At 44.3% G+C, this 24,842-nt stretch overlaps 2 protein-coding genes across 2 annotated transcripts in view; both read left to right on the plus strand.

Annotated features, from left to right (window-relative positions):
* Positions 1-7,084, plus strand: part of ALG13 (ALG13 UDP-N-acetylglucosaminyltransferase subunit) — a 32,341-nt gene extending 25,257 nt beyond the window's left edge. Inside the window, exons 26-28 of the mRNA XM_050902035.1 lie at positions 3,907-3,947; positions 4,773-4,956; positions 6,122-7,084. Coding sequence (XP_050757992.1) covers positions 3,907-3,947; positions 4,773-4,956; positions 6,122-6,387 — 491 coding nt within the window. The 3' untranslated portion in view covers positions 6,388-7,084. The remainder of the gene's footprint in view (positions 1-3,906; positions 3,948-4,772; positions 4,957-6,121) is intronic.
* A 1,322-nt stretch (positions 7,085-8,406) lies between these two features.
* On the plus strand, positions 8,407-9,725 carry LOC127019806 (putative bifunctional UDP-N-acetylglucosamine transferase and deubiquitinase ALG13). Its single transcript, XM_050902036.1, has 4 exons — positions 8,407-8,477; positions 8,642-8,755; positions 8,966-9,140; positions 9,663-9,725. The coding sequence occupies exons 1-4, from the start codon at positions 8,407-8,409 to the stop codon at positions 9,723-9,725; spliced, it is 423 nt and encodes a 140-aa protein (XP_050757993.1).
* The last annotated feature ends 15,117 nt before the right edge of the window (positions 9,726-24,842 follow it).

The raw sequence follows: 24,842 nt of genomic DNA on the forward strand, positions 1-24,842 counted from the left end.
GTGAAACTGGCTGGCTGTTTACTACGTTTTTGTTGTCCAAGTAGTGGGTATCTCTCTGCATGTTGCTTGAAGTACATAGGCTTTTTAAATATCCCCCCATACACTGGGTATGTTGAAAGTCTGTGCATCACAGCTGGCTTATTCTAATAGCCGTCTATAGTTACAGCAGATGACGTGATTTTATCAGACTGACTACCTTTAGTTCAAGTTCCTGAATCTCTCGTGTTCTCTGTTGGTATAGAGAGTAGCTTTTCATTCAGGGGTGAGTGAGGGAAAGAACTGGCTGCATATATGCAGGGTCTGTGAAATCCAGGTGTTCCTTTTTGCACTGTTTTGAAAAGTGTAATTTCACTGTAACTGTCTGACTTGATTTCCTCCCCACCTCCCCCTCAAAAAACCCTATCCTTGTAACTGACTGTATTTCAGGTATATGGCAGTTGTAGCTTTTATTGCATCAGAATGTAAAGCTCTTGGCTTTTGTTCCAAAATCTATTACTTGAAGATGGAGTATAAAATATTTTAGTAATGCAGATTTTTTCATGCTTGATTCAGCATATTGTTATCTAAAGTAGCTCTGTTGTCCCTGTTTGGGACTTTCCTCAATGTACTAATCCTAGAGGGCTAATTTCAGATAAGATGAAGAGCTACGCTTGATATCTACAGTGCAGGTAGCTACATCTGGTAGGTTGCAGAACAACTTTGGGCTGAAATGCTGTGGGGTCTTTCAGTTGCATTTACCATGTAACATGCTTGTCTCGTCAGAAGTTGATCTGGAGAAAAGCAGGTTCCAAAACGCTGTGGCACGGCTGCTCAAAGGCCTGCTGCTTTCACAGGTACTGCTAATGTGCTCTGCAGTAACTCTGCTCTCTTGCAGGTGCTCTCAATTCCTGGTTTTGTTAATCTTGAATATTCTGTTTTCCACTTCCCTGCTGCAGTAGTATCACTGTAGGTGATACTATGCACACATCGGAGTTAGTGGTTTTCAGCTTTAGTTGAATGCCCTTAACCAAGGCTTTCAGCACTTGGGAGAACTGGGTGTTAAGTGTACTGACAAGAATCTGGAGTGGATGTGGATTAATAACCTCTTCAGACCCTGCCTGTAGCTCTTCAGCTGAGTCACTCCACATAGTATTGGCCATGTTGTCCTTGGCATAGACTCTAGAAATTTTTTTAAGGATTTTAAGGTTGGTAGTTAATAAGGAATTGCATGTAGCATTTATGTTGTCACACTGCTGTAGTATAATCTCTATGGCGTTTAAGTTAAGAAATCCAGAAGCTGTGGAGTAGCGCAGGATAAAGTATGTGGGTGTACTTGACCTAGAGTTCTGTGCACTTTGCTAAAGATACTTGCAGGCCTGGTATTTGGATTGGGAGTGTGACTTGTCAACAGACTGAAGTCCTGGACTTGGGAGGAAAACCTCCTATGTACCTTCATATTACTTGGTACATCTGCATTTGTTCCAATCTTCAGAGTCTCTTGGATCTTTTTTTTAATGGAGCTTAGGGCTTGTGAAACATGTTTATTAACATGGTGACCTTAAGTGTCCTACCCTTGCCTGCTCCCTTGTATTTGAAGGAGCTGTTGATAAAAGATCACTTGATATTACTGTGTTCCAGAGACTGCAGTAGGGGTCAGGATTGACCAGAGCTTCCCATCAGCACAGTAAAAAATTTTGTCATGATTTTTGTCCTGATGCATTGCAAGATGAGATTTTTATCAGTAGTCAGCATGGTCTTTATATTTTCATGTCAGTGTGGTTAACTTTTTCTGGCTTAGCTATTGCTTCATAAGGTAGTCATGTTTTACTGAAGATTGACTTGATTTCTAGACATCTCAAAAGAGGAATATAAACAAAAACTGGTCTCCTACTGTACTGGCTTCTGTTCCAGCATTCCACAGACGTCAGTATTTCCAGTATCAGTTTGTCACTTCAGTCTCCCAGCTCTTCCTTTGTACTGTTATCGCTGCTATGAAGCAGCTGTTTCATTCAGCTCTTAGGCTTGTTTTGCATAGATTTGCATAAACAATTGAAGAACAAAATCAGATTTAAAAAAAAAAAACCAACTTGTTCCAAATGTAGATGCGGTTTCAGCTAGATACTAAAAAGTTGGCATTTATGTGAGCCTTTAGGTTATTTTTAATATTTTACTGACGGTGGTCAATGGCACAGCCAAATCACCAGCACTTTCAGGAGTAAGCTTACAGCTGCTAGATGTAAGGAAGGATCTGTGTGCACTTCCTAAAATAGCTGTGTGGATCGTTGCCCTGATTAAATATGCTGAACAGTAAAAGAGTTGAGAATTGGCAACAGCAACAGAGGAACAAATCCTCCTGCATTTCAAGACTGGGGTTTGCATTTCTGACGCTGTACCTGTCTGCAGCAAAATACGACACGCAGTACCATGGAAGAGCAGGGCTGGGAAAGTGTGCATGTGTGGTAGATGGGTGGACAGGGAAACAATGTGGAGCCGAGGCCCTGGTCTAGGGGGAAGTGGGGAGGTGGTAAGAAGATGGTATATGTGGTTACTCTGGAGGTGTTGCGAAGTTGAAGCCCTTAGTGGCTCGCTGCTTTTGAGTTGTCTCCCTGCTTTCCCTTTCAGCTCCCAGCAGTACGAAAGCAAAGTCTGCCTGTGTGCACACACGCAAACCTACTGCTGTGGAATAGGTGACTTGTTCTGCCTGAGCCTTCAAAACAAATCTGTATTTGAATCTGAGAAATCAACAATTTTTATCATGCACTGTTCCAGAACTGCATCATAGGATTAAAACATGCACTTTCTTTTTTTCCTTTCAATGGTCAACTTTAAAGGTTTAAAACTGCTTCACTGTTTTTGGACAGTTGGAAATCTGTTTCCAAGTTCAAAACCCTGTTGTTCTTGGAGAGTGGTTTCAAAGTTCCTCCACACATCTGGGATTGCTTCTCATCATATCGTGTATTTGCCTGGGGGCAAATTATTCAGTACGTGGAAGACAGAAGTAAAAGACTACTTGCAAGAAAGCAGGGAATGGAGTACCCTTGTGAGGAAGGGGAAGGAAGGAACATATTCCTTATACTCCCCCACCACCCCATTTTCTGTCTTGCTATAACAATTGGGGGGACCCTCAAAACTAGGTCAGAAGGTCTTAGGATTGCCGCGTATGTTGTCCCCATTGACATGTCTCTGTGGTCATTGCTCAACAAAGCTCTGAAGGTGGAGATAGTGGCAGAGCCAGACGTAAGACTGGGCAGAAGCAGTGTGAAGCTGGAGTCTCTATGGAATTGGCCCGTTGTCTCATATCCAGCCTGGTATGGGTATTTGCAATATGTATGCAGAGTGTGTATCTAATGTGTGTCTGTTGGGGGTGAATCGTCACTGGTGTGTGAGAAGGCTGCTCCTGCCTGTCTGCGTGCTTCCAAACCCTTTCTCATTTCTGTAGTGAGGTAAGGGAGGGGGTGCTTTTAGTGGTGAACTTAATTTAGGGGCTCATAATCAAATTCTTATTTGATAAAATACTTTTTCCTCTAAAACCCCAACCTTAATAGGAAGCCAGAATTGCTTAAGTCGTAGTTGCTTAGACAGTGGAGACTTGTAACAACCCTGACAATTCTCACTTGAGTAATCAAGATGAATAAACCAAAATTAAAGCTAATATAATCGTTGCAGTTCAATAAGAAGTTGGTCAGACAAATGCTCTACTATTGCACAAATATCTAACTGGATTAACTTATAAATAGTTGTTAAACTAGTTTATCTTTTTATTCAAGATATATTCTTTACCCTTGAAACTTCAAAGAAAAAGTAGGGCTAAAATACTCTCATTAAGTAAGAGTAACTTCAAATAAAATACTCCTAATGCGTGTAAATTTCTTTTGCTTCTCGGTTTATGCTCTTCTGCTCTTTAATGTTATATCCTTTTAATTTCAGATACAAAGGTCTTGCGGTATTATTTTAATCTGGGATTGCAAGTAAGTGCTTTTAAAATGAGTATAGTAAATTGCCTGTAAAAACTGCTGTTTTTCTTGACAAATGCCCTGATGTGTTTAAGACTTCCAAGTGTGCTAAATGTGCATCCTGTGCACTTGACTATTAATACGTATAGGCTTGCTTGGTGGGGATTAAAGTATAGCTCAGGAAGTGAAGTTCTAACTCAAAATGTGAAGCACACTAGTATGTATGTTTAGTTGTTTTACTTTGGGTTGTGGTGGTGGTTTGTTTTTGGGGAGGATGGTGGATAAATATTGTTCTTTCCGTGAAGATAAGGGGAGGAACCTGAGGCATTCTCAAGAAAATTTGTGTACTTGGACAAGACATCGAAGACCATTTAGAGATGTGTAGTTTGAGCCTTCTAGGACTTGTACAGCTGCGTTCAGACCAGTTCGCACTATTTCTCTGTGTTCTGGGAGCTGTTGCGCTGCTGAAGAGTTGTCTCTGCACCAGCAGTCATATGCAGTGCTCAGGGAAGTAAAAGAAGTTAAAGTCAGCTTCTTAACTGAAGAAATAGGAGAAATCTCTTTGAATATGATAAAGTCGATAGGTGGGAATCGTCTTTCTCTGTAAAGATTTCTGACACAAGAGCAATGTGGAACTGAGGTGGCTATTGCTGCAGGTATTGCAGTATCTTTTCTGGTAGGCTGTATTGATTTTTTTGGTGTGTGTAGTATCTTAAGGAGCTAGGAAGGAAGAAATGCATTTCTTCCTAACTTTAGATCTGAAACTAGTAGTGATTTGGAGGAAGGATGGAGAGTATGTGGTTGTATGCATGACCTTGTATTTTTTTCCTTTTCTCAAAGTATTATCATCAGAGCTATTGGCCTTCCATGGTGTATGTACAGCCAGTGCTGCCACCATCACCTGTGGAAGTTTATCCAGCATATGCTGAGCCAGCTCCTGTCCTAGATCAGTCAGTACCTCAGCTCTACACTGATGCTGGGCGAACTGAAGTCCACCAGGTTCCCCTGGAAGCACCTGCAAATGGTTAGTATTTGAGTGTAAGACCACATACACAACTAATGAGAAATAAGGGAATAGGTTTTCGGAGCATGACTGCTCCATAGGAGCTGATTGCCTGCAGCTTTGCTATCCTGTAGGAAGTGTGAGGTTGGGAGGACATAGAGTAAACCTTGTAAGGGGTTATCACAAGTTCCTCTGCCATCTGCGGTACTACTTAAAGGATGTCAGAGTCACTGGCGTAGCCACCAATGTGTCAAGGGCTTTCTAAAGCCACAAAAGGGAAGCAGTAAGCCTTTCTAGGCCTGTACTAGGTACGCTAACTTTAACTTGGGAGAACTTTTCCTAAAACTGTGAAGGAATCTCTTTGCTTACTGACAAGCAAATAGTCATGGTATCAAAACAGAATGCTTGTATCTGAAGTAAAGGAGGCAGCTGAGTTTTGACAAGCACTAAGCATCGGTGCTTCAACTCCACGGGAATTTTTAAAAGGCAGATGTTGCAAACCTTGGTTTTAGGCTCAGCATGCTGAGCTGTTATCTCTTGAGTAGCCCTTGTTGCTAGCTGTGTCTCTTACTGTGTGTAAAATTCACAGCAAAACTTAGTTTTACCTAGCAGCTTGGTAACAAGCTTGCAGATACACTTGGCAGTAAACAGGAGGATTGTATTAAATGAGGAGAAAGATGTCAAAAAGGTCAGATGCCTAGCTCATTAAAATCTATGGAACATGGCAAACGGTCCGTGTTGGAAAGGAGCGCATCCTAACAAAACTGTTGCTCAGAGGCATACAGGCTTATTGCTCTGCTAATGCCGAAGCCGGTTCAGCTAGGGTGGTTCTTGTGCATAGATTAGTGTCATATGGTCAGAGATCAAAAAGGGAAGAATATATTAGCTCTTTACCTGAGTCCCTCTTGAAAAAGCTGTCACTCCAAAACAGAATGCTGCTAAGCGATTCTTGAACAGGGTTTAGTGAGAAGATGAGCAAGTTGTCCACTCGTTTAACTTAGGACCCAAAATGATTTTGACCCCTCTTTTAGGAGGGACATACATGGGCATAAAATTGTCATCTAAATGGATTTTCCCTTTTGGCCACCAAAATAACGCTGTGTTCATGGTAATGAAAGTCTGCATAAAAAGGCCATAGATTTGATAAAATATGGTAAGTGTGTGTGTTTTTCTTCTGTTTTTTAAGGTAACTTTCAAAATGCAGAGCCTCCACCCCTGTCCTACGGGCCAGTATATTACCCAGTTGTGTCAGACCCCTTCAGCCAGCAATCTCTTCCTGGGTTTGATTCTTTAGTACCTGCCTATCGCTATATTAGTACCTGGCATCCAGTAAATCCACCCTATGGAAATTCTCCACAGATTGCTAATGCTGTAAGTTCTGGACCACTGCACCAAGTCAGCTATATTGCCTCACCTAACCCTGCACCTCATGACGTACCTCAAGGAATGTAAATCTGGGAGCTATAAGCTTGCTGCTTGCCCTTGGTTTCTCTTGTTTCTTGTTTGTCAACTATATGTTAATATTGTTTTGTAAATGTTACCCTGTCTTAGTGGGCTGGGTCAGTTGATTAAATGGCATTCAAATTTCATGTTTCTCTTTAGGTTTATGCTAGTGATAGATGACTTGACAAGATGATGTTTTAGTCAATTATGTAAGAAAGCATAGGAAAAGAGTACACAAACTATAGTGCAGGGAACACAAAGCTTGAATTTGAGTACATAAAGTATGTGTAAAAACATAGGCCATTGCTAAAGGAAGGTTGCATCATGTACCTCCGTGAGGGGTTGCACTGGAACACTTAGACACCTGGTTCTTGTTTAAGCACTGAAATAGGCTGCTATTGCAACTACAGGTAAAAATTGGGCACAGGGTCATTAGAGGACAAAAATGCTTGAAATAGGTTGGCTTTCTCAGATTTCGCAAAACAAAACTTCTTTGCCGCTAGCGGTCACATATTGGTAATAGCTGTATTTCTTCTGTTGAATTTCATTCTGCGTAAGTTTCATGACTCTTGAAAGTGTAAGAATACTGTTTTGATCTGTTGTATATTGCTGTATGTTTGTAAGATTTGTTTTGTGAAAGCTGTTGCACAAATGGTGGTAGTCTTGGTGTTTAATTTGCACTGATAGCACAAAATAAAAGCATTGAACACATGAAAATGAGTAGTCATTTATCACTGGCAGGTTATGTTACTGACAATTAGGTCATCCAACAGCCTGGACCAAACAAATGTGGTTGTCTTGTGTGGGATGAGTCTGCTCCAGCCTTCTATGAGAAAGTAGCAGAAGCTTTCAGCATGAGAATGAAGCGCAGTGGAAAGCTCTAGCTGTGTTTCTGTTGATAAGTTTAGGAAGAAAACATTGAATAGGCTGGGCATGTGAACTGCAATTCTTTCTAATGACTGTCTGCACAGGCTCTGTCCTTGATAGAAATTTGCACTGTACGTGCAAAATCAACAAGAAGTGGGTGCGAGTAGGGCCCTGCCCGCATCCCTGGGGGCATCATGGTGGCCTAGCCCTGTGCTGGGGTAACAAACAAGGGCACCAGTGCAGGCCCTGAAAAACCAACAAAAACACATGTTTAACAAATCGTTTACTACCTTGTAAAGGCAGTCTGCTGAATACTCTGACTCTTTTCCAGGTGTTGGTGAACTCTGCAGCAATCTCAACCTCAACAGGTGTTTATGCTGCTCCAGCTACAGGCTTCTCCTCAAATTCTGCTGCCTCCACTCCAGCCAGTGTCACAACAGCAGCTCCCCCACAAACAGCAGTTCAGCCAGTCGTAGTATCTCCCCTTTCTATAGGGAGGCCAGGTAGAGTGTACATACTATGGCTATGGACTTGGATGTCTAAGTTTTCGGTTACATCTTCCCCTCCCATTGTGGTTTTTTTTCCTACCTATCCAAGACAAATGTTAAAAGGTTTTAAAAACCAGAAAGTATCACTTGCTGTGGCTTAAAATGACTTAATAGTAGTTGTAACTTCCCTGCTGACTTCTTGCTTTCATGTTTTGAAGGGGACAGTTGCCCCTGAATTTGCATGGGAATTGGAGGTGCCTGCTTTGGGCTCCCCCCTCGGCACCTTTAGCCATCAGTGCCAAGTGTTTTGGTAGAAAGTCCTTTTCAGAAGGCAGAAGCTCATGGCAGCTCCCTTCTCCCCCTGTTTCCTACTGTTAATTTTCCTCTTGAGTTGAGATATTAGTTGGGACTGTAAAAGAAAACTTGGTTATTCAGCATGCATGTCCTCTTGATAGCAAGATTCAGCTTGTCCTAATGTGTAGCGCTCAGACTGGAGCAGAAATGCTCTGGATATGAGTTGGAGTTCAGTTATGGTTACCTGTGGTGCCACTGCATCATGTACAAGAGCTTCAGCTATTTCTGCCTTCTCTGGCAGGGAGCACAGGGGGAAGTTATTTTTGGCAGTAGCGAGGGGCGCTCTCCTCCAGTTCACTGCTCGCAGGGTGGTGGAAACATGGCACCTTACGAACCCTATCATCCTCAGAATCCTCCCCAGAGACATAACTGTGGATTTGGGATGCCAAGGTACGAAGCCTTGCAAACCTGCCTGAGGTCACCACTTGTTTTCTGTTCGTTCTTGCTGCAGACTAGTGGGGAGAGAGTTTGTGCTGTTTAATAGGTAAAACTACAACTGCGTTCCATCTGAGAGGCACTTCCTGGTAATTGCACCTTTTACCCTTTAAACTTAGGGGATCTGCCCGATTTATAAACAGGCACAACATGGTTGGCCCTCAAATAGCATTCTACCCCAGTCCAGGAAAGAGATGCTATCAGAGCTATGACAATTTCTCCTGCAGGTCCTGGTAAGTGAATATAAACCTCTTTACAAACCATTGCTCAGAGAGCTGGGGAGGATGGTGGTATGTGGAGGGCTGAGTTGGCTGTTAATGGCACAAGATGGAACAGTGGGTTTACTGTGCCTCTCCAAGACGACCAGGGTTAAAACTGAGCAACGAAACCAAGGTGAAACTCCAGGCAGCGGTGATTCTTAACCTCCTTTCTTGTTTTTGAAGCTCGTACAGCCGTAGCCGCCGTCAGATGCAGTGTGTGAACAAGGAATGTCAGTATGGGTTTGTACCAGGGAATGGAGAGGAGCCTCAAGGACCAGAAGAAACTATAACTTTCTATGAAATTGAAGGAGAGGATGACCCTGCTTTTCCTACTTTACCAGTAAGATATGAACAAGGGGTATGTTCATACCCCTCAAAGGGCGGGCGGTGGGGAGGAAGCTGTAGAAATGCGCAGCACTTCTTTACCTGAATGTACAGCACCCTTTTTTCCTCCCCCCGCCCCCCTCTTGGAATAAGCTTTAGCAGTGAATGTGTTTTTGAGAAGGGAAGGCTGAAGTGAGTCTAGGTCCTGTAAAATCTGCTTAAAACCTCCATTTTTCTGAATGTTCCCCTTCTTTCTCCCTCCCCTCGCTGGCAGTGCTTGTTTTCTCTTTAGTATACTTCATAAAAGTAGGGTTGCGTTTTTCCTTTCTAGAGCAGTTTGAAAACAAAGCAAAACAAATCCCTTCCTACTGTGGCTGTCTGTCGAGCTCTACATGTTGTGGGAGAAAGCTTTTCACTTGTTTGCCATGCTGTAATTTATCGTTTGTGTAACTGGTTTCAGAAAGTGTATGGTGATAGCCTGGCTTGTTCCTCTGAATTTATAGTTGTGATGTTTTGGTCTAGCATGTTGTTCCTGAGACAGTTTCTTCTGCTACAGAAACAGGAGAAAATTCCAAATCTGGACTTGTCTAAAACAGTCTTTCTGTCGGGTTGTGGATAAAGTGGCACAGTGTATTCTTAAACTTTAAGATACATCTTTTTCTTCTGTTTGTAGTCTAAGCCTAGCACAAATCTGGGTATGCTACTAAAAAATCAATTGTTATTTAGGTATCTCTCTCTTGTAGGGAAGTTTCGTGAAGAATATATCTGTGCACCTCCAGGTAAGTAAAACTTTAGTCTTTACTGATAGAACACTTGGTGAACATAATGCACACATTATGACCTTTTTATAAGTTTCTGAAGGAGTAGATTTAGTGCTACTTTTTTCAATTAATTTTGCCTATGCCCTCGAGGTCCCGACTGGTTCCTGACAATTGTGCTGTTGCAGCAAAGCAAGCCAACAGGATGCTGGGTTCTATCAACAAGGGCATCACCAGCAGAGATAAAGAATTTGTCATCCCGCTCTACTCAGCACTTGTCAGGCCACACCTGGAATACTGTGTTCCGTTTTGGTCCCTGCTGTGCAAAAAAGATGTGGACCGGCTAGAGAGGGTCCAGAGAAGGGCCACAAAGATGATCAAAGGCCTGGGAAGCCTGCCGTAGGAGGAAAGGCTGAGAGAACTGGGTTTGCTCAGCCTTGAGAAAAGAAGGCTTAGGGGAGACCTTATCACCCTGTTCCAGTATTTAAAGGGTGCCTACAAAGAAGATGGAGACTCCCTTTTTACAAGGAGTCACAGGGAACAGAGGAGGGGTCATGGGTACAAGTTACTCCTGGGGAGATGGCGATTGGACACAAGAGGACAATTTTTCACCACGAGCACAATCAGCCATTGGAATAATCTCCCCAGGGAAGTGGTGGATTCCCCAACATCGGGCACTTTTAAGATTCGGCTGGACAGGGTGCTGGGCCATCTTGTCTAGACTGGGCTATTGCCAAGAAAGGTTGGACGAGATGATCCTTGAGGTCCCTTCCAACCTCATATTCTATGATTGATCCAACAGCCTGGACCAAACAAATGTAGTTGTCTTGTGTGGGATGAGTCTGCTCCAGCCTTCTATGAGAAAGTAGCAGAAGCTTTCAGCATGAGAATGAAGCGCAGTGGAAAGCTCTAGCTGTGTTTTCGTTGGTAAGTTTAGGAAGAAAACATTGAATAGTCTGGGCATGTGAACTGCAGTTCTTTCTAATGACTGTCTGCACAGACTCTGTCCTTGATAGAAATTTGCACTGTATGTGCAAAATCAACAAGAAGTGGGTGTGAGTAGGGCCCTGCCCGCATCCCTGGGGGCATCATGGTGGCCCAGCCCTGTGCTGGGGTAACAAACAAGGGCACCAGTGCGGGTTATGCTGGCTCAGTGCCGGAGGCTCTGAAAAACCAGCAAAGACACTTACTTAACAAATCTGCCTGACTTTAATGTGACTTCAGCTTTTGGGTCTCTGAGCTGAATTCTGAAAGGCATGACTGCCAGATCTTGTAGGGAGTTTGTCCTCCAAATTCAAACATAGCCTGCTTTAGATAAGGAGGTGAAGTCAGTAGCTTCAGACAGCGGCGCAATTGCCATTTGCCAAAGTTGAAATTAATTCTATGGGCCCATGCTACTGTTTAGTGATTGATTTATTTTTTTTCTTTGTACATAGCTAAGTGGTGGTGGTGAAAAGGGGATTGACTGCCAAATTGGGAGGGGGGGGGAAAAGTATATTTCCTTTGGTATCCCTTTTAAGTAACCATGGAAGCAAAAACATAGTAGGAAGAAGTGACTCCTTACAGTTTTATTTGAAGTTCATGCAGCACTTTTGGTGTTGGTCCTATTTCCTTAAAACTCTTGACACTTCTATTTTCCTTCCTTCCTTAAGAGAATATGGTAATAAAATCCTCTGTCGAGAGGGTTGCAAGCTTGGCTTTTGGTTTGTCTCCTCAAATCTCTAATTGCTGTACATTTAACTTGGTAATTTAATAATGGCTTTTCAAGATGGAGGAGCCAGGTAAAAAGTCAAAGCATGATGAAAATGACCCCTGAATAGCTAATTTGATTATGAGCTGCTGTGCTGTTTTTAAAAAAACAAAACACGCACACAAAATGATTTTACAAAGCAATTGGTGGCGGTTAGGACCTTGGCCTTTGTAGTTCTGCCTCTGGAGAAGCACTTGACTTGCACAGACATTTCTCGGAAAAGGGAGTATATACCACAGGATTTTTTCATCCTTTCTCTGAAACAATCATTCACTAGACTAACCTCTTAAAGGAACCAGAAAAGCATGTGACTTATTTTATGAACTTTAAAATGGAACAGACTTAAGAAGTACAGTCTCCATGATGGAGTCATCAAGTGTGTTTCCACCTCAGTCACGAGTGCCATCTGTCATATCCCAAACAGTTGCTGTCAAGCACCGAAGTGAGTATCTTCCACTTTCAGGCTTTAGCTATGAATAATGCCTCCTTTCTTCTGCTGTCACTGAGACAGCCTTGCTTTTTTCTACACAAATGGTTATTGTAGCTAAGTCTTGGTGTTTTATCATCTCGTATTAGTTTGTCTCCTGAAGTCAACTTTTTTTTTTTTTAAAATTAGAAACACCGACTGATAATTCTGGTATGGAGTCAAGTTTTTTGCATGTTTGTGCTTACCCTTTTAGTAACGGGATTATTCAGCATTAGCAATGGCTATCGTGGCCATGTTGGCCACTTTGATGTACGTGAAAATTACATTAATTGATGTATGTGGCCAGTTATCAAATCCATAAATAAGTTACACAGAGGTACCTCTGCGCATTGATACATGCATTTTTGCCAGGGCTGTTTAGGCTCAAAGTTAACTTTTTGAACTGGCAAGTAGGGGCTGTGGGGCACAGTTAGCAGCGTGTCCTGGTGCTGGCTGATGAATGTTCTCCGTGGGTCAGGAAATGCTGCCTTTTTATTAACAGCAAAAGAGCTTAGAATGGTACAGAAATTTAAAGGAATGCTAGAGTATTTTATTTTCAATTCTGCTTACCAGAATTGTGTTGCACTACAATAGCTCTACATTACTTACTAAAACAGCTGCCAAAAAAGCCACAGCTCTACCTAAAACACAGCTAACATGCTTCATACTTCAGCCATTTCCTCATCTAGAGATTACGAGGTCTGGCTGCAGCATCCTGTACTAGTAATATTCCTAGTTTTGTGGTTAAGTGTTCCAGTGGCTAATTGCTACCAAACAGTTGCCTTTTCAGAGGCTGGAAGATAATTCACATCAAAATCACGCAGAATTCTGGGGGTTGGTTTGAGAGGGATTTTTTTGTTGCGGGGTGTGTGTGTAGGTGTGGACTCAGGGTCTTTTTTTGTGGGGACCCCAGTGTCAGCCTGGTGATCATCCAGACTTGTTTACTTTGGCACACCATTTGATTATTGCTCTGTTACAATTTGGTACCAGACCAATCCTCTGGGTTTTTCAGGCCCAGCAGAATTGCTGTGAATGGGGGTAGCGGGATAAGCTTGCAGTCATAAGCGTGTTTTATCTTTAAATAGAAACACAGAAAAATCCATGAGTATTGATTTCTATTGGGAACAATTATTTTTCCTTCAGATTGACTTTTTTTTCCCTTTCTTTATTGGGCTTCTTGAAGTATGTTGCATAATAATGAATTTTTAAAGCAAGGATTTGATCCTGAAATGTGTTTTTCATTTTTCTTTATTTTTTGTGGATGGGTTTTCAGCCTTTAAAAGGGAGAACAGAACAGAAGAGTCATGCAGCCAAGTCTGTGCTAGTCATGCTTGCCGCCTCCTTTTCCACACCATGTTTTTATATAAGAAAGGCAGGGGCTCAAATTAAATTAACACCTGAAGGCTCTGCAGGAAGGATCCATGAGCTGGCAGCGCCACAGAGCGCTCTCTTTACATGTGAGCACTTCTGATGTCGTAGCCTCAGAGCCAAGCCTCTTCTCTTCTGAAACCGCAGGATGAAAGAAGCGGTGATCAGCCGTAGTTCTTGTGCTCTGGGGTGTGAGCTTCTTGTGGTTTTGTCAGTCTCTTCTAAACTGCCGCAAATTTTTCTGCCCTTAGAAGGAGCGGGCTTCGGTCTGACTGCGTTCGCCCGCAGGTCGCCAGTCGCTAGAGTGCACTTGTGTTCTCTGAGCACCGCTCGCTACGCAGTCCAGTATAAAAGCATGGTATTTTGGCAGAGGTGTTTGGGTCTTGCACCAAAGGACGTGCCAAGCCTGTGCCCTGTTGCGGTCAGGCTGCGAGTGCTGCCCTCCGGGTGTGTGCCCCGCTCCCCCTCCTCTCTCCCGCGCCCTACAGCCCTCCTCTGCAGCCGGAGTAACGCCAGTCCTGCTTTAGTCTGTGCGCGTTAACATCCGTTGCGCTACTGCTGTTCGCCACAGGCACGCGTCTCCTTCTGAAGTCTTTTGAATTGTAAAATCCATCTGTTATTGAAGATGATTATTATAAATACTGTAGAGAAAAACCACGCTGATTCTGCCTGCCAGCAGCATTAGCCTGCTGGGCTGTCGCCGGCTATCACTCCTGTGCTCTGTTTCCCCTTGGTCACATAAGAACACCAAACCGATTCCTACGGCAAGTTGTTTTTCTAGCTCAGTTGTTTTGTTTTACTCAGCTTCCAGTTCTCTCTGCAGTGCTGCTGGATACCTTTCTCTTCTATAAAATTACACCATCAAAGACTGCAGTATATATGGAAGATACAGCATACAAATCGAGACCCAGACTTCCAAGTAACTGCTTTTTTCATAAGGGAGGAAGATAAAATCCTTGGACCAGGACTTTATAGCTTTGAAATAAGATCAGAGTTTAAATTTTGCAGGGCAGGCCTGTATCTAGAAACTCCTACGCTTGATCAAATCACTGCTGCTTACCAGATTTCAGTCAGCTGAGTTGCGGCAAGTGTGAAGTAGTTCAGCCAGCGTGAGCCATAGGCTAAGAGCCCGTACGCAGGCAGTTACTGCAATTTAGTCATCTCGGCAAGTGTGGCGATCTGCAGCAACAGGAACGCGTGCCTGAGTCCGACAGGGTGCTTTTATGTCTTAGGCTCAGTTTATGGCAATACTTTTATTCCAGATGCCAAATCTTGCCTTCCCTGGAGCAGGTAAACGTTTTGCCACTAGCTCCGGGGTGCTGGGGTTTACCCCAAGATAAGTGTCACTCTGTTCTCATAGCTGTGACGACTGATTGACTTGGTCGTGTTAGAGAAAATGGTCTTTTAAGAGAAAGTGAAACATCCTCTAATGATGAAATTAATGTGCCATCTAACTCCCTGTACCTTCTCCTTTATGTATTTTTCCTGTTCCCTACCTTGCCTATTTGCCTTTTCCAATCAAATCTAAAACTGTGGTTTCTGACTCTTTCTAAAGCAGTACTTTTTTAATATTTCTCGTAGTTGAAAGCAAAAAGTGTTTGTTTTAATGTTTGTGGTGATTATGTGAACGCGTGATTGTATTGGGTTTGCGTGGCAAGGTTTTGGTAGCGGGGGGGCTACAGGGGTGGCTTCTGTGAGAAGCTGCCAGAAGCTTCCCCCATGTCCGACAGAGCCAATGCCAGCCGGCTCCGAGACGGACCCGCCGCTGGCCAAGGCCGAGCCCATCAGCGACAGTGGTAGCGCCTCTGGGATAACAGATTTAAGAAGGGGGAAAAAAAACTGCACAACACCAGCAGCAGTCAGAAGAGAGGAGTGAGAATATGTGAGAGGAACAACTCTGCAGACACCAAGGTCAGTGAAGAAGGAGGGGGAGGAGGTGCTCCAGGCACCGGAGCAGAGATTCCCCTGCAGCCCGTGGGGAAGACCATGGTGAGGCAGGCTGTCCCCCTACAGCCCATGGAGGTCCACGGTGGAGCAGATCTCCACCTGCAGCCCGTGGAGGACCCCACGCCGGAGCAGGGGGATGAGCCCGAAGGAGGCTGGGACCCCGTGGGAAGCCCGCGCTGGAGCAGGCTCCTGGCAGGAGCTGTGGCCCCGTGGAGAGAGGAGCCCAGGCTGGAGCAGGTTTGCTGGCAGGGCTTGTGACCCCGCGGGGGACCCACGCTGGAGCAGTCTGTTCCTGAAGGACTGCACCCCGTGGGAGGGACCCACGCTGGGGCAGTTCGTGAAGAACTGCAGCCCGTGGGAAGGATTCATGTTGGAGAAGTTCGTGGAGGACTGTCTGCCGTGGGAGGGACCCCACGCTGGCGCAGAGGAAGAGTGTGAGGAGTCCTCCCCCCGAGGAGGAAGGAGCAGCAGAAACAATGTGTGATGAACTGACCGCAACCCCCATTCCCTGTCTCCCTGTGCTGCTCGGGGAGGGGAGGTAGAGTTAAGCTCGGGAGTGAAGTTAAGCCTGGGAAGAAGGGAGGGGTGGGGGGAAGGTGTTTTAAGATTTGGTTTTATTTCTCATTATCCTACTCTGATTTGACTGGTAATAAATCAAATTAATTTTTTTCCCCAAGTCGAGTCCATTTTGCCCATGACGGTAATTGCTGAGTGATCTCCCTGTCCTTATCTCGACCCATGAGCCTGTCGTCGTATTTTCTGTCCCCTGTCCAGCTGAGGAGGGGAGTGACAGAGCGGCTTTGGCAGGCACCTGGCATCCAGCCAGGGTCACCCCACCGCAGTGATTTGTGTTACTTTTCAGGAAGCGCAAGTAAGAGGAGATAAAATACACTGCAAAACTTCTTCCCCTGCCTCCCACCTCCCTCCTGCTCAAATCTGGTATTTTCTGCTGCAGCACATCTGCCGGCCGCGGCAGGGACAGCTGAGGGGGTGGAAGTCACTTTCAGGTGCAGTTCAGTTCCCGTTTCTGGAATAGGAAGCACAACTGGGGATTCAGGGTGCCTTGACTTTGAACTTCTAGGCTTTCTGATGTGAGGGGGAATGTGCCCATCCAACTTCGAAATGTCCTTTTCTACTTAAAAAAAAAAAAGTCTTTTGTCTTTATGTGGGTAATTAAAATTCTGTAGCTGTGGATCACTGTTGTCCTGGGCTTTGCTACAGCGTTTGGCACGGACTGTGTTTATTTCTCTGTGTGTCCACGTTGTCTCCCTTGTGCAGGAATCTTTGGTGTTTCAAGGAAAGGGATATTGCAATCGTTTAACTTGAGGAAACTTTGTTTTACTGGAGGCTTGACCAAGGGCCCCTGGTAGTTGATGGAAACCTTTTGAAATGTATCTGCACGCCTCCAGTACGTTCATGAGATTTGCGTGGAGGACAGCTCTATGTGAGCAAATTATGTTAATACACATATATGTTGTTGCTTAATGACTCTCTTACACTATTAGCTATATTGCTGTATATTCCGGTGTGGCTGATGTGGTTGTGCTGGTCGAAGGATTATCTTTGGGGACCAAATTAAAATGGAATTACACTTAGACTTCTTTGTACAGGAGTAATTGCAGTCATGTGGTGCATTTTATTTACCAACACTTCCAGCAGTTTGCTGTTTTCTGTTGTAGACAGGATATAACGAATGGGTTTGGGCTGGTTTTGGGGTTTTTTTTTCCCCACAGCCAGGTGGTGGTCAGCTCTTGCCCATCAACGCTTGCTCAAATTTGGGTGGCCAGCTTCACTGTAGGTAAGCAGGAGTGTGCCGTGTCTCTTTTATGTAAATACCAATATAAGTCTCTGTAGAGCTGGAGCCCTTGAGTGCTCCTCTGACAGCCCTTGAGAAGTCTGTGCTGAACGTGATTTAAAAAAAAACTAGAAAACGTCAGGTCTGTTGCTGTTCATAAATGTTTATTATCAATAGGCAGCTGGAAATATTACATCTGAAAAGGTAGAAACACCTTGAATTTCAATAGGCTTACATTTCTGGGAAAAAAATTAAATGCTTTTTGTTTTTTTCAGTTTACAGTTAAGCTAAAAATACACATAAAATAAATAATTTTATTTATTATGTACATCGTTTCATTTTTACATGTTATACCAGGGTATGACATGGATCTGCACTATGGACAGAAGAGATGCAAGTAGAAAAGTACGTAAAACTAAGCGTTTGTTTTTGCTTTTTGCTCTTCCCCTTTTCTCCCCTCCTTGCTCTCGGGGTGGCTGTTCCTGCTCAACTGGCAAATGCTGAGGTCCCCGCTCCGTCTTTACATACGCAAAATTCTTACAACATCTAAAAGCTCTTTTGCCTGGAAAAGGCCATCAAGTTTTTGATAACTAAAGATCTAATATAACTAAAATGAAGGAGGGGGAAAAAAAAGTGCCTCACCTTTTTTTATCCCATGAAGTAAAATGGCATTTTAAAATATGCTCAGGTGTGAAGCTGTTCCTGTGATAGCTTTTTTTAATGAAGATTTAATTTGATATTAAAACTTGATTGCTAAAAAAACTGTTTGCAGAGTAAGCCCGGGTCTCTAGGGCTTGCCATATAGAAAAGACTTAAGCATCTGCTACTATCCTTTGCTTCTCAAAGCCCCCTAGCCCTCTAGTTCCCAGACCCACCTTATAAACACATTCAGTAGTTTTTAAATAAGACTGTACAATACCCAAAAATAGACCAAAAAGTGCCCCCTTGCTCAAAAACAACTATTTATAGTCAAAAGGCATTTCACTCTGGCTAAAGGTATCACAGTGTTCTGTTAGCTCATGTGCTAAAAGGCCAGCTCCTTCACTGAGCGCGTCTTGTCCCAAGCACGTCGTTTCTTCTGGCTTAGGCGTCACTGTGGATATGGGAATGCTTTACATGGGAGAGGGGGAAAAAACCCAATCCCCAACATAAACAAAACAAGCCACGCTGCAGGAGCTGACGTGCCAGCCAGGAGGAATGGGCTGCGCTGCTGTCCGCAGTCGGCGAGCCATTGATTGAGAAGGGTCTGTGTGTAAAGAACGAACTGCAAGATCCATTTGGCGTTTAAAATCATGGGTGTTGAGCTAGGTTGGGGGGTTCTATTGCTGTTGTGGCTGGGGGGGTTGGTTTTGTTTTGTACCCCTGAAAAAACCAGAGCAGGTAAAAGTGTTTCCCTGAAGCATAAAATACTATCAAACATTCGGCAGAGAAGGATCAAACACTTCTGCCTTTTAAATACACTTTTTTAGATGAAGCATGTTCTCTTTTTAAAACAATCCTTCTTGGTTATGAATTTACTCCAGAGCAGTAGTTGTTCTGGGTGGAGGCAATTATGTGAATAATATATAAGTGACTTGTTTGTAAATGTGTAATGGCCTGAAATGGGGAAAGAAGTAGTGTGAAAACGAAATCGAATCAAGTTACAAATATTTGGAAAATACACTGAAGTGGCTAGCCCAGAGTGCTCCCCGCCTCCTCCTCCAAAAAAAAAAATCCAGTAAGGGACTGACTTTATAGTTGTTAGGTTTCAAGTTACACATTCACTGAAAACTACAGATTATTTTGGTAACAGTTTATTTTAGATGCTCCTCCAGTGAGCCGACTTATTATTCATTGTAGTCTCACCGATTCCAATTAATTTGACCAGTACAGGAATGAGAGTCACTGGTGCTTCCAGCACACCTGGGCAGGCTCCAACCAGCCCTGCCGCCTGCCTTGGCTGGCCAAGTCCCTCTTCCAAGCAAGAGGTCCTCAAGTGCAGCCACCCCAAAAACGCCTCCAGAGAGTTTTTAGTTAAGCAACAGCTTTAATTCTAGGCGGCCCTTTGGATGTTTTTGCTTATTTTTTGCTGTCGTTTGACTGTGGAATTGCAACGGAGGTGGGAGGGTGATCCCGTTTCTTTGGAAATCGGCCTCTGAGGCTGCACGGAGCTTTCTCATGGACATGTCTGTGGAAAAGTGTTAGGACGCTGCAGGACAAGTTAACTGGTTGAAGGAGAACTCAGCCAGAAATTAAACCAAAATTGCACCTCTTCCTGGTTAACTGAAATATGCTTTTCTCTGGGATTTTGCCCTTTCGAAAAGGAAAGCAGAAATAGCAAAGCGAAGCTGAGAAGTCCCAAGGAAGTGGGACATGCACTTAATGGTGTGAGAGCAGCAGGTGCTCGTGTAGTTTTCTAACTGCTAGAAAACCCAGCTGCAAATCAGATCCTTGCTTACACTATTAGTAACTGTCCAAAGACCTGGTGCAGATACCCTGCAACCGCTCGTGTTCCTGGAAGGGAGCTCAGAACGCTCATAGCGCCCTTACCGTGCAAGTCAAATCTTGGTGCTCCTGTCACTCAAACCAAAGACCTTTATCCTGAGCGAGCGCTAAAGAAAACCAGATTGTACCTAGAGAGAGATCGGGGCGAAGAGCCCCCTCGTAGGGACACAGGGGACAGTCTCCCGCTGTCCGGGAAAGGTTCCTCCAGCAGCCAGCGTGCTGGCCACATGCCGCTGCCCGAGGCGCCTGCCTGCGAGCTGCCTCATCCTGCTCCTCGGGGCGACACGGGCAGCAGGGCGATTTGGCTCCAGCTGCGGCCCCCCTTTGCCCCGGCGCATTGCGTGCCCTCCCGTGACACCCTGTCACCTGCGTGACTTGCTGTCCCTCCCGTGACACCCTGTCACCTGTGTGACTTGCTGCCCCTGCCAGCGATGGGGTGAAAAGCGAGTACTAAGGAGGTGACGAGGCGGTGAAATTTTCCTATAGCCCTACTCCAGTATCCTGCCGTGTGCGCGTGCATCGGTGCTGGGCTGCCTGTGGAACCCCCCCATGCTTAGAAGTCTGTTGCATCAACCGATTGTAACCTCTTTAAAAGGTAAGGTTTTATCTTTCTACATGAATACATTTATTTAAATACTCTTAATATTTACAGTGGCTCTTTCTGCTAAGAATTTGCTACGTGTACCATCAGAAAAAGGATGAAACACAAATACAGTAAGGTGACGTTAAGGGTGAGACATAAATCACAAAAGCAAGGGCGTTCGAGTTTAGGCTCCCAGGGTGTGCTGCTCCTGCTCTCTGTCTGCTGCAGAAGTCCCCTAAATTCCCTTCGTGGGAAACCACGCTAGTTTTCTACATGGAAAACTATCAGAACGGACATACAGTTAAATCCTAACCTGAATTAGTTGTAAGAAAATAAAAGTACGTACTACTGCTACGAATAGTAACTACTTACTGTATATAGCGCCTTTAATTTGAAGATCTGAAAGTGCTTATAAATAATGAACTAACCCCCCCTGCGAGGTAGGTAAGTATTATTATCCCTATTTTACAGATGGGGAAACTGAGGCGTTAGAGAGGCTAAGTGACTTGCCCAAGGTCACAGGTGAGTCAGTGGCAGAGCTGGGAACAGCCCTCGGCAGCGCTGTTCTCTAATCCTGCGCTCTGCCCGCTGCGCATGCTTCCTCTGTAGGGACCACATATACAAATACATGAGTATTTACATATATACCAGTGAGTAATATACAAATGCAATTATCCAAATAATCTGCAGAGATATGTCAGTTAATTTCTTGGTTCTGAAACAACTTCTTTAATTTCTGACCTGAGTACAAACACCTCCTAGCTCTACTTGATATTCTTAGCCCTGGATGTTATTTGTTACCTTTTTAATTGGTGATCATTTGTAGGTGTGCTGCTTCAAAAAGCCAGGTGAAAATGACACCGGGGATGGGAGGTGAGAAATACAGCAACTTCGAGAGCAAGAAACCTAAAGAAAGGGCAAGTGGTTGAGATCTCTGCTATTCCTAATTCCAAATCCCTTGCATATGTATAAGGATTATTATTGAAGCCCACAGAATAAAGGCCAGGCGTGTACCCCTTGCCGCACAGCTGTGCATCTTGAACCCAAGCCAAGGAGGAGTTTAACTCCTCACAGGAGAAGCTCACAGCGTCCCATCAGCTCCTACCCTGGTTGCCTGCGCAGGCAGCACAGGGGAGCTCACCGATTTCTCTGAAGGGAGGAATAACTTTCAGTAAAACACTGTCGTCTTTCTGAGCAATTGAAAATGGAAAAATGCTAGTGAAATCCCAACTACTGTGACTGCAAGTGAATTAAAAAAAAAAAAACACCAGATTTTGCTTATCAAATGTATTTTTCACAAGATATAATTTCCCTCCCCTGAAGCTCCTGTTTTAGAGTAATAATAATAATTCACCAGCTGCTATAAAGTCTATTGCTACCAAAGGGGATGCATAGATGCAATCAAACAGAATTTTGCCTTTTGGGGGACCAGTTTGACAGTTTTGCAAACTCCTGGCCACATGTATTAATCACAGCCAAATCAAATATTTGTGTTAAATTCCAAAGGCAGCTCAGACTAGCTCGTAGCTGGGAGCTAGGAAGTATCTGAGTCATGAAACAAATCCCAGGGGAGCCCCAGCCAAGCAGCCACGTGACGTACCTCTCGCCTTTAACGTAACGTTACCGAGAGATTTTTTCAGACTGCATTATCCGTCATGCCGCTCCCATGTGGCAGTTCCTAGCCCTGCCCTTTCAGGACACCGCAGGGGACCGTGACTCACGCAGTTTGCACGGAAGGGATTTGCGCTGCCCGGTGTCATTTTTACATTTTTGGGGGGCACCGCTGCAGAGTTAACTGTGTTTCATTTTGTTATTTGTACCCATTAATGCAGTGCTGCGTTTGAATGACACAATATAATCAGCAGCAGTAGCAGTGTGCTTGCTCTCGTGGAAAACTTAAAAGCCTTTCTGCTGTCCGAGGACACGAACCCTGCTTCTGTCCCAGCCTCAAACTCGGTTGATGTAATCTGCATAACCATCCTTGAATTGTTTTCATTCTTACTCGTTACACAGGAAATACCACAAAGATTTGCTGGCCCCGTGTCAAGTAGAGTTCATAAACTGCAGTGGGGTTAGGTGAGGCATAGAATGATTCAAACCCTTTCCTTCATCCCCCTGTAGCAGCTCTTGCTAACGTTCATCTTTCCAGCAATGTGCTCCGCTTGGTTTATTAAACCGTAGGGCTTTTATTGTGAGCTGCTTTGAGAATTGCTTTTGGTTGCTTCTGACTGCAGCTCTCATCTCTCCATGGATTTGCCTCTCAAAAGACAGGGGTGCTGGATTGCTTCACGAATGAGCAGCAAGCTGCTTCTGACCCTCACATTCTGCAAGTCTCCTTGTGTAGCGCCAATGTCAGTTTGCTCAGCCTTTCATAAAGGAAGAGGAGATGCAGTTTTCAGAGACAACTCTAACCCTGCAATTAGTATGAGAGCCTGAAATCTGTTGATAAAAAAAAAAGCTTTTCACTCAGCCTTAACTAACACATCTAGAGGCTTAAGTATTTTGGGCTTTATACTGCATGCTGGTAACAAGACTGATGTACTTTCTAAGCAAGGAACACAGAAACATTTTTGAGTCTCTGCTCCTAGTTGCTGATTTTTACTGGTGCCAGAGCTGGCCTAGAGCTGTGGTCTCCGCCTTGAGGTCTGTGCTGAAAACTTCCCGTGAGTCCGGTGTGTTGGCATCTGCAACTCTGCTACAGGAGCTGGCTGCATCGTTCACATTTCTCTCTCGGAGGTAAGTGTGCTCCATCATGACCTTTACAAAATGCTGTACAGGTGCCCAAAGGGAAAACCCAGCAAGGTGGTTTTCCTTAAGAAGAGGAGGGAGCCAGGTTTAAACCTCAGGCAGAGTATCCAGCTGCAAGCGTCCCAGCATCTCTTCTGTGGGGGACTGCTGTAGTGAGAAATCCCTCTCCTCCTGACCCTCTGTGCTGCCAGGAGCGCTGCTCCTGCCCCTTGCTGGTAAAATCTGACCAGTGCCAATGGGAGGTGTAGATTTGCCAGCATTATGCTTTTACAAATGCAATTCACAACCCAGTTCACAGAAAAGGTGATTTTGGCAACCACCCTTGGGCTACGCTCCAGCTCATGTAACCTCTCCTGGGAACAGAGCCTTAGGCCTGACCGCACGAGCGCAGTAACGAAGCTCTGTCATACGGGAAGGGCATTTCTGAGCTCCCGGTCAGGACTTGCTTCCTCCCAGAAAGCAGCTAACTAGTAACAGCTCTGAAGTGGTGATAAGTGCGTGCCAATCATCTGTGTCTCTTAGCAACACCACAGAAGAAAGTTCAAGTATCACATTGTTTAAAAGGAAAAAAAAAAAAAAATCACTGTTAAATAGTCAACCATTTCACCCTTGCTGGGGTTGTCTTCTCCCCTCTCTGATGCTCCTTAGGACAAAAGCAGTGACATTGCTAGGCCCTGTCCAGCTGCTACCACAACTGGGGAAATAAAAGATAACATCTACTGCCGCAATCCTTTTTGTTGCACCTTAGAAAAGGAACTGCAGAGACCTTCCAGGCTGCCAGATGCAGTCTGAGCTGCTAGTGCTTACGTTGCTTTTCAGAAACGCAGCTCACGGGCCTAGGGAAGACAAACTCTCTTGGCACTTGCCATATACCAGGAGAATGACTTTCTTCCTAAAGCCTGACATCCATCAGAGAGGCAGCAAAAAGCGAATGCAGCAGGGGAAGTGAGATTAGGAATTTCAAAAAAACCAGATACAGCTGGAGGGGTGGGGTGTCAGGGCCAGGCTCAGGGCTGGGTTTTGGTTCAGCCCATTAGAAATATGAGACCCACCCTGAGGTTTGGGTTTCAAGCAGCCACAGCTGGTTTTAGGTCAGTTCATCTATGCAGAAGTTGGTAGCAAGGCCGGGTGCTGGCTTCCACTGTCAGCCTAACTGGAAGGTCATTCTGCTCCCTACAGAGGGAATTTCTAATGAGAGTTAGGTAAATAAGCAAATCATAACATGTTCTAGCTGGATGATCAACAGGGTCTCTTATCAGTAACAATTTACAATATTAATATAATAAACAACCTGAAAAACCACAAACAACCAAAAGAATCAGAGGTCATATTGCTTAAAGAAAACAAAAAAGCCAGTTATACATTGAAATCCTTTCTAAAAAGATTTTAAATATGATTCTCAGCCTCCTGCTAAGCCACTGCTCACCAGCCGGTTGTGTTGACGAGGAAAATGGAGCAGGATGCAGAGCCGGTCATGTTGGATAGCAGCAGCGATAACCCAGCGGCGGTGGGATGATGATGAGAGCACTGGGGAGATCCTTCACTCGGCCACCAGCGTGTTGGAAGTCTGTGGGGTTTGAAGACTAAGACTGCATCCGAAGGGATTCCTGTGGTTTATATTGACCTTGTAAATGGTGAAACCTTCAGTTTAGTTATTTGTGAGTGTAAAAAAGTAAATTAAAAAAGGTGCAGATGGCTATAAAATAGGCTAACATAAGTAGTTTTACACTTTTTTTCCCCCCCCCCCCACTTGTGGACAGAAAGGAAATAGTAATGCTGGATCAGATGAGAGCAAACAATTACAAATAATTGGCTAAGTTTTCCAGCGAGTGTTAAG

This window comes from Gymnogyps californianus, chromosome 9 (assembly GCF_018139145.2).
Source record: "Gymnogyps californianus isolate 813 chromosome 9, ASM1813914v2, whole genome shotgun sequence".
NCBI lineage: Eukaryota > Metazoa > Chordata > Aves > Accipitriformes > Cathartidae > Gymnogyps > Gymnogyps californianus.

What these genes read in the sequence shown, in the direction of transcription:
- LOC127019806 (XM_050902036.1), top strand. Translation starts at nt 8,407, where the DNA reads ATGGCACCTTACGAACCCTATCATCCTCAGAATCCTCCCCAGAGACAT. An exon ending in AATTTCTCCTGCAGGTCCTG is followed by an intron (nt 8,756 to 8,965) that starts GTAAGTGAATAT and finishes TTGTTTTTGAAG; the next exon opens with CTCGTACAGCCGTAGCCGCC. An exon ending in CAGTAAGATATGAACAAGGG is followed by an intron (nt 9,141 to 9,662) that starts GTATGTTCATAC and finishes CTTCTGCTACAG; the next exon opens with AAACAGGAGAAAATTCCAAA.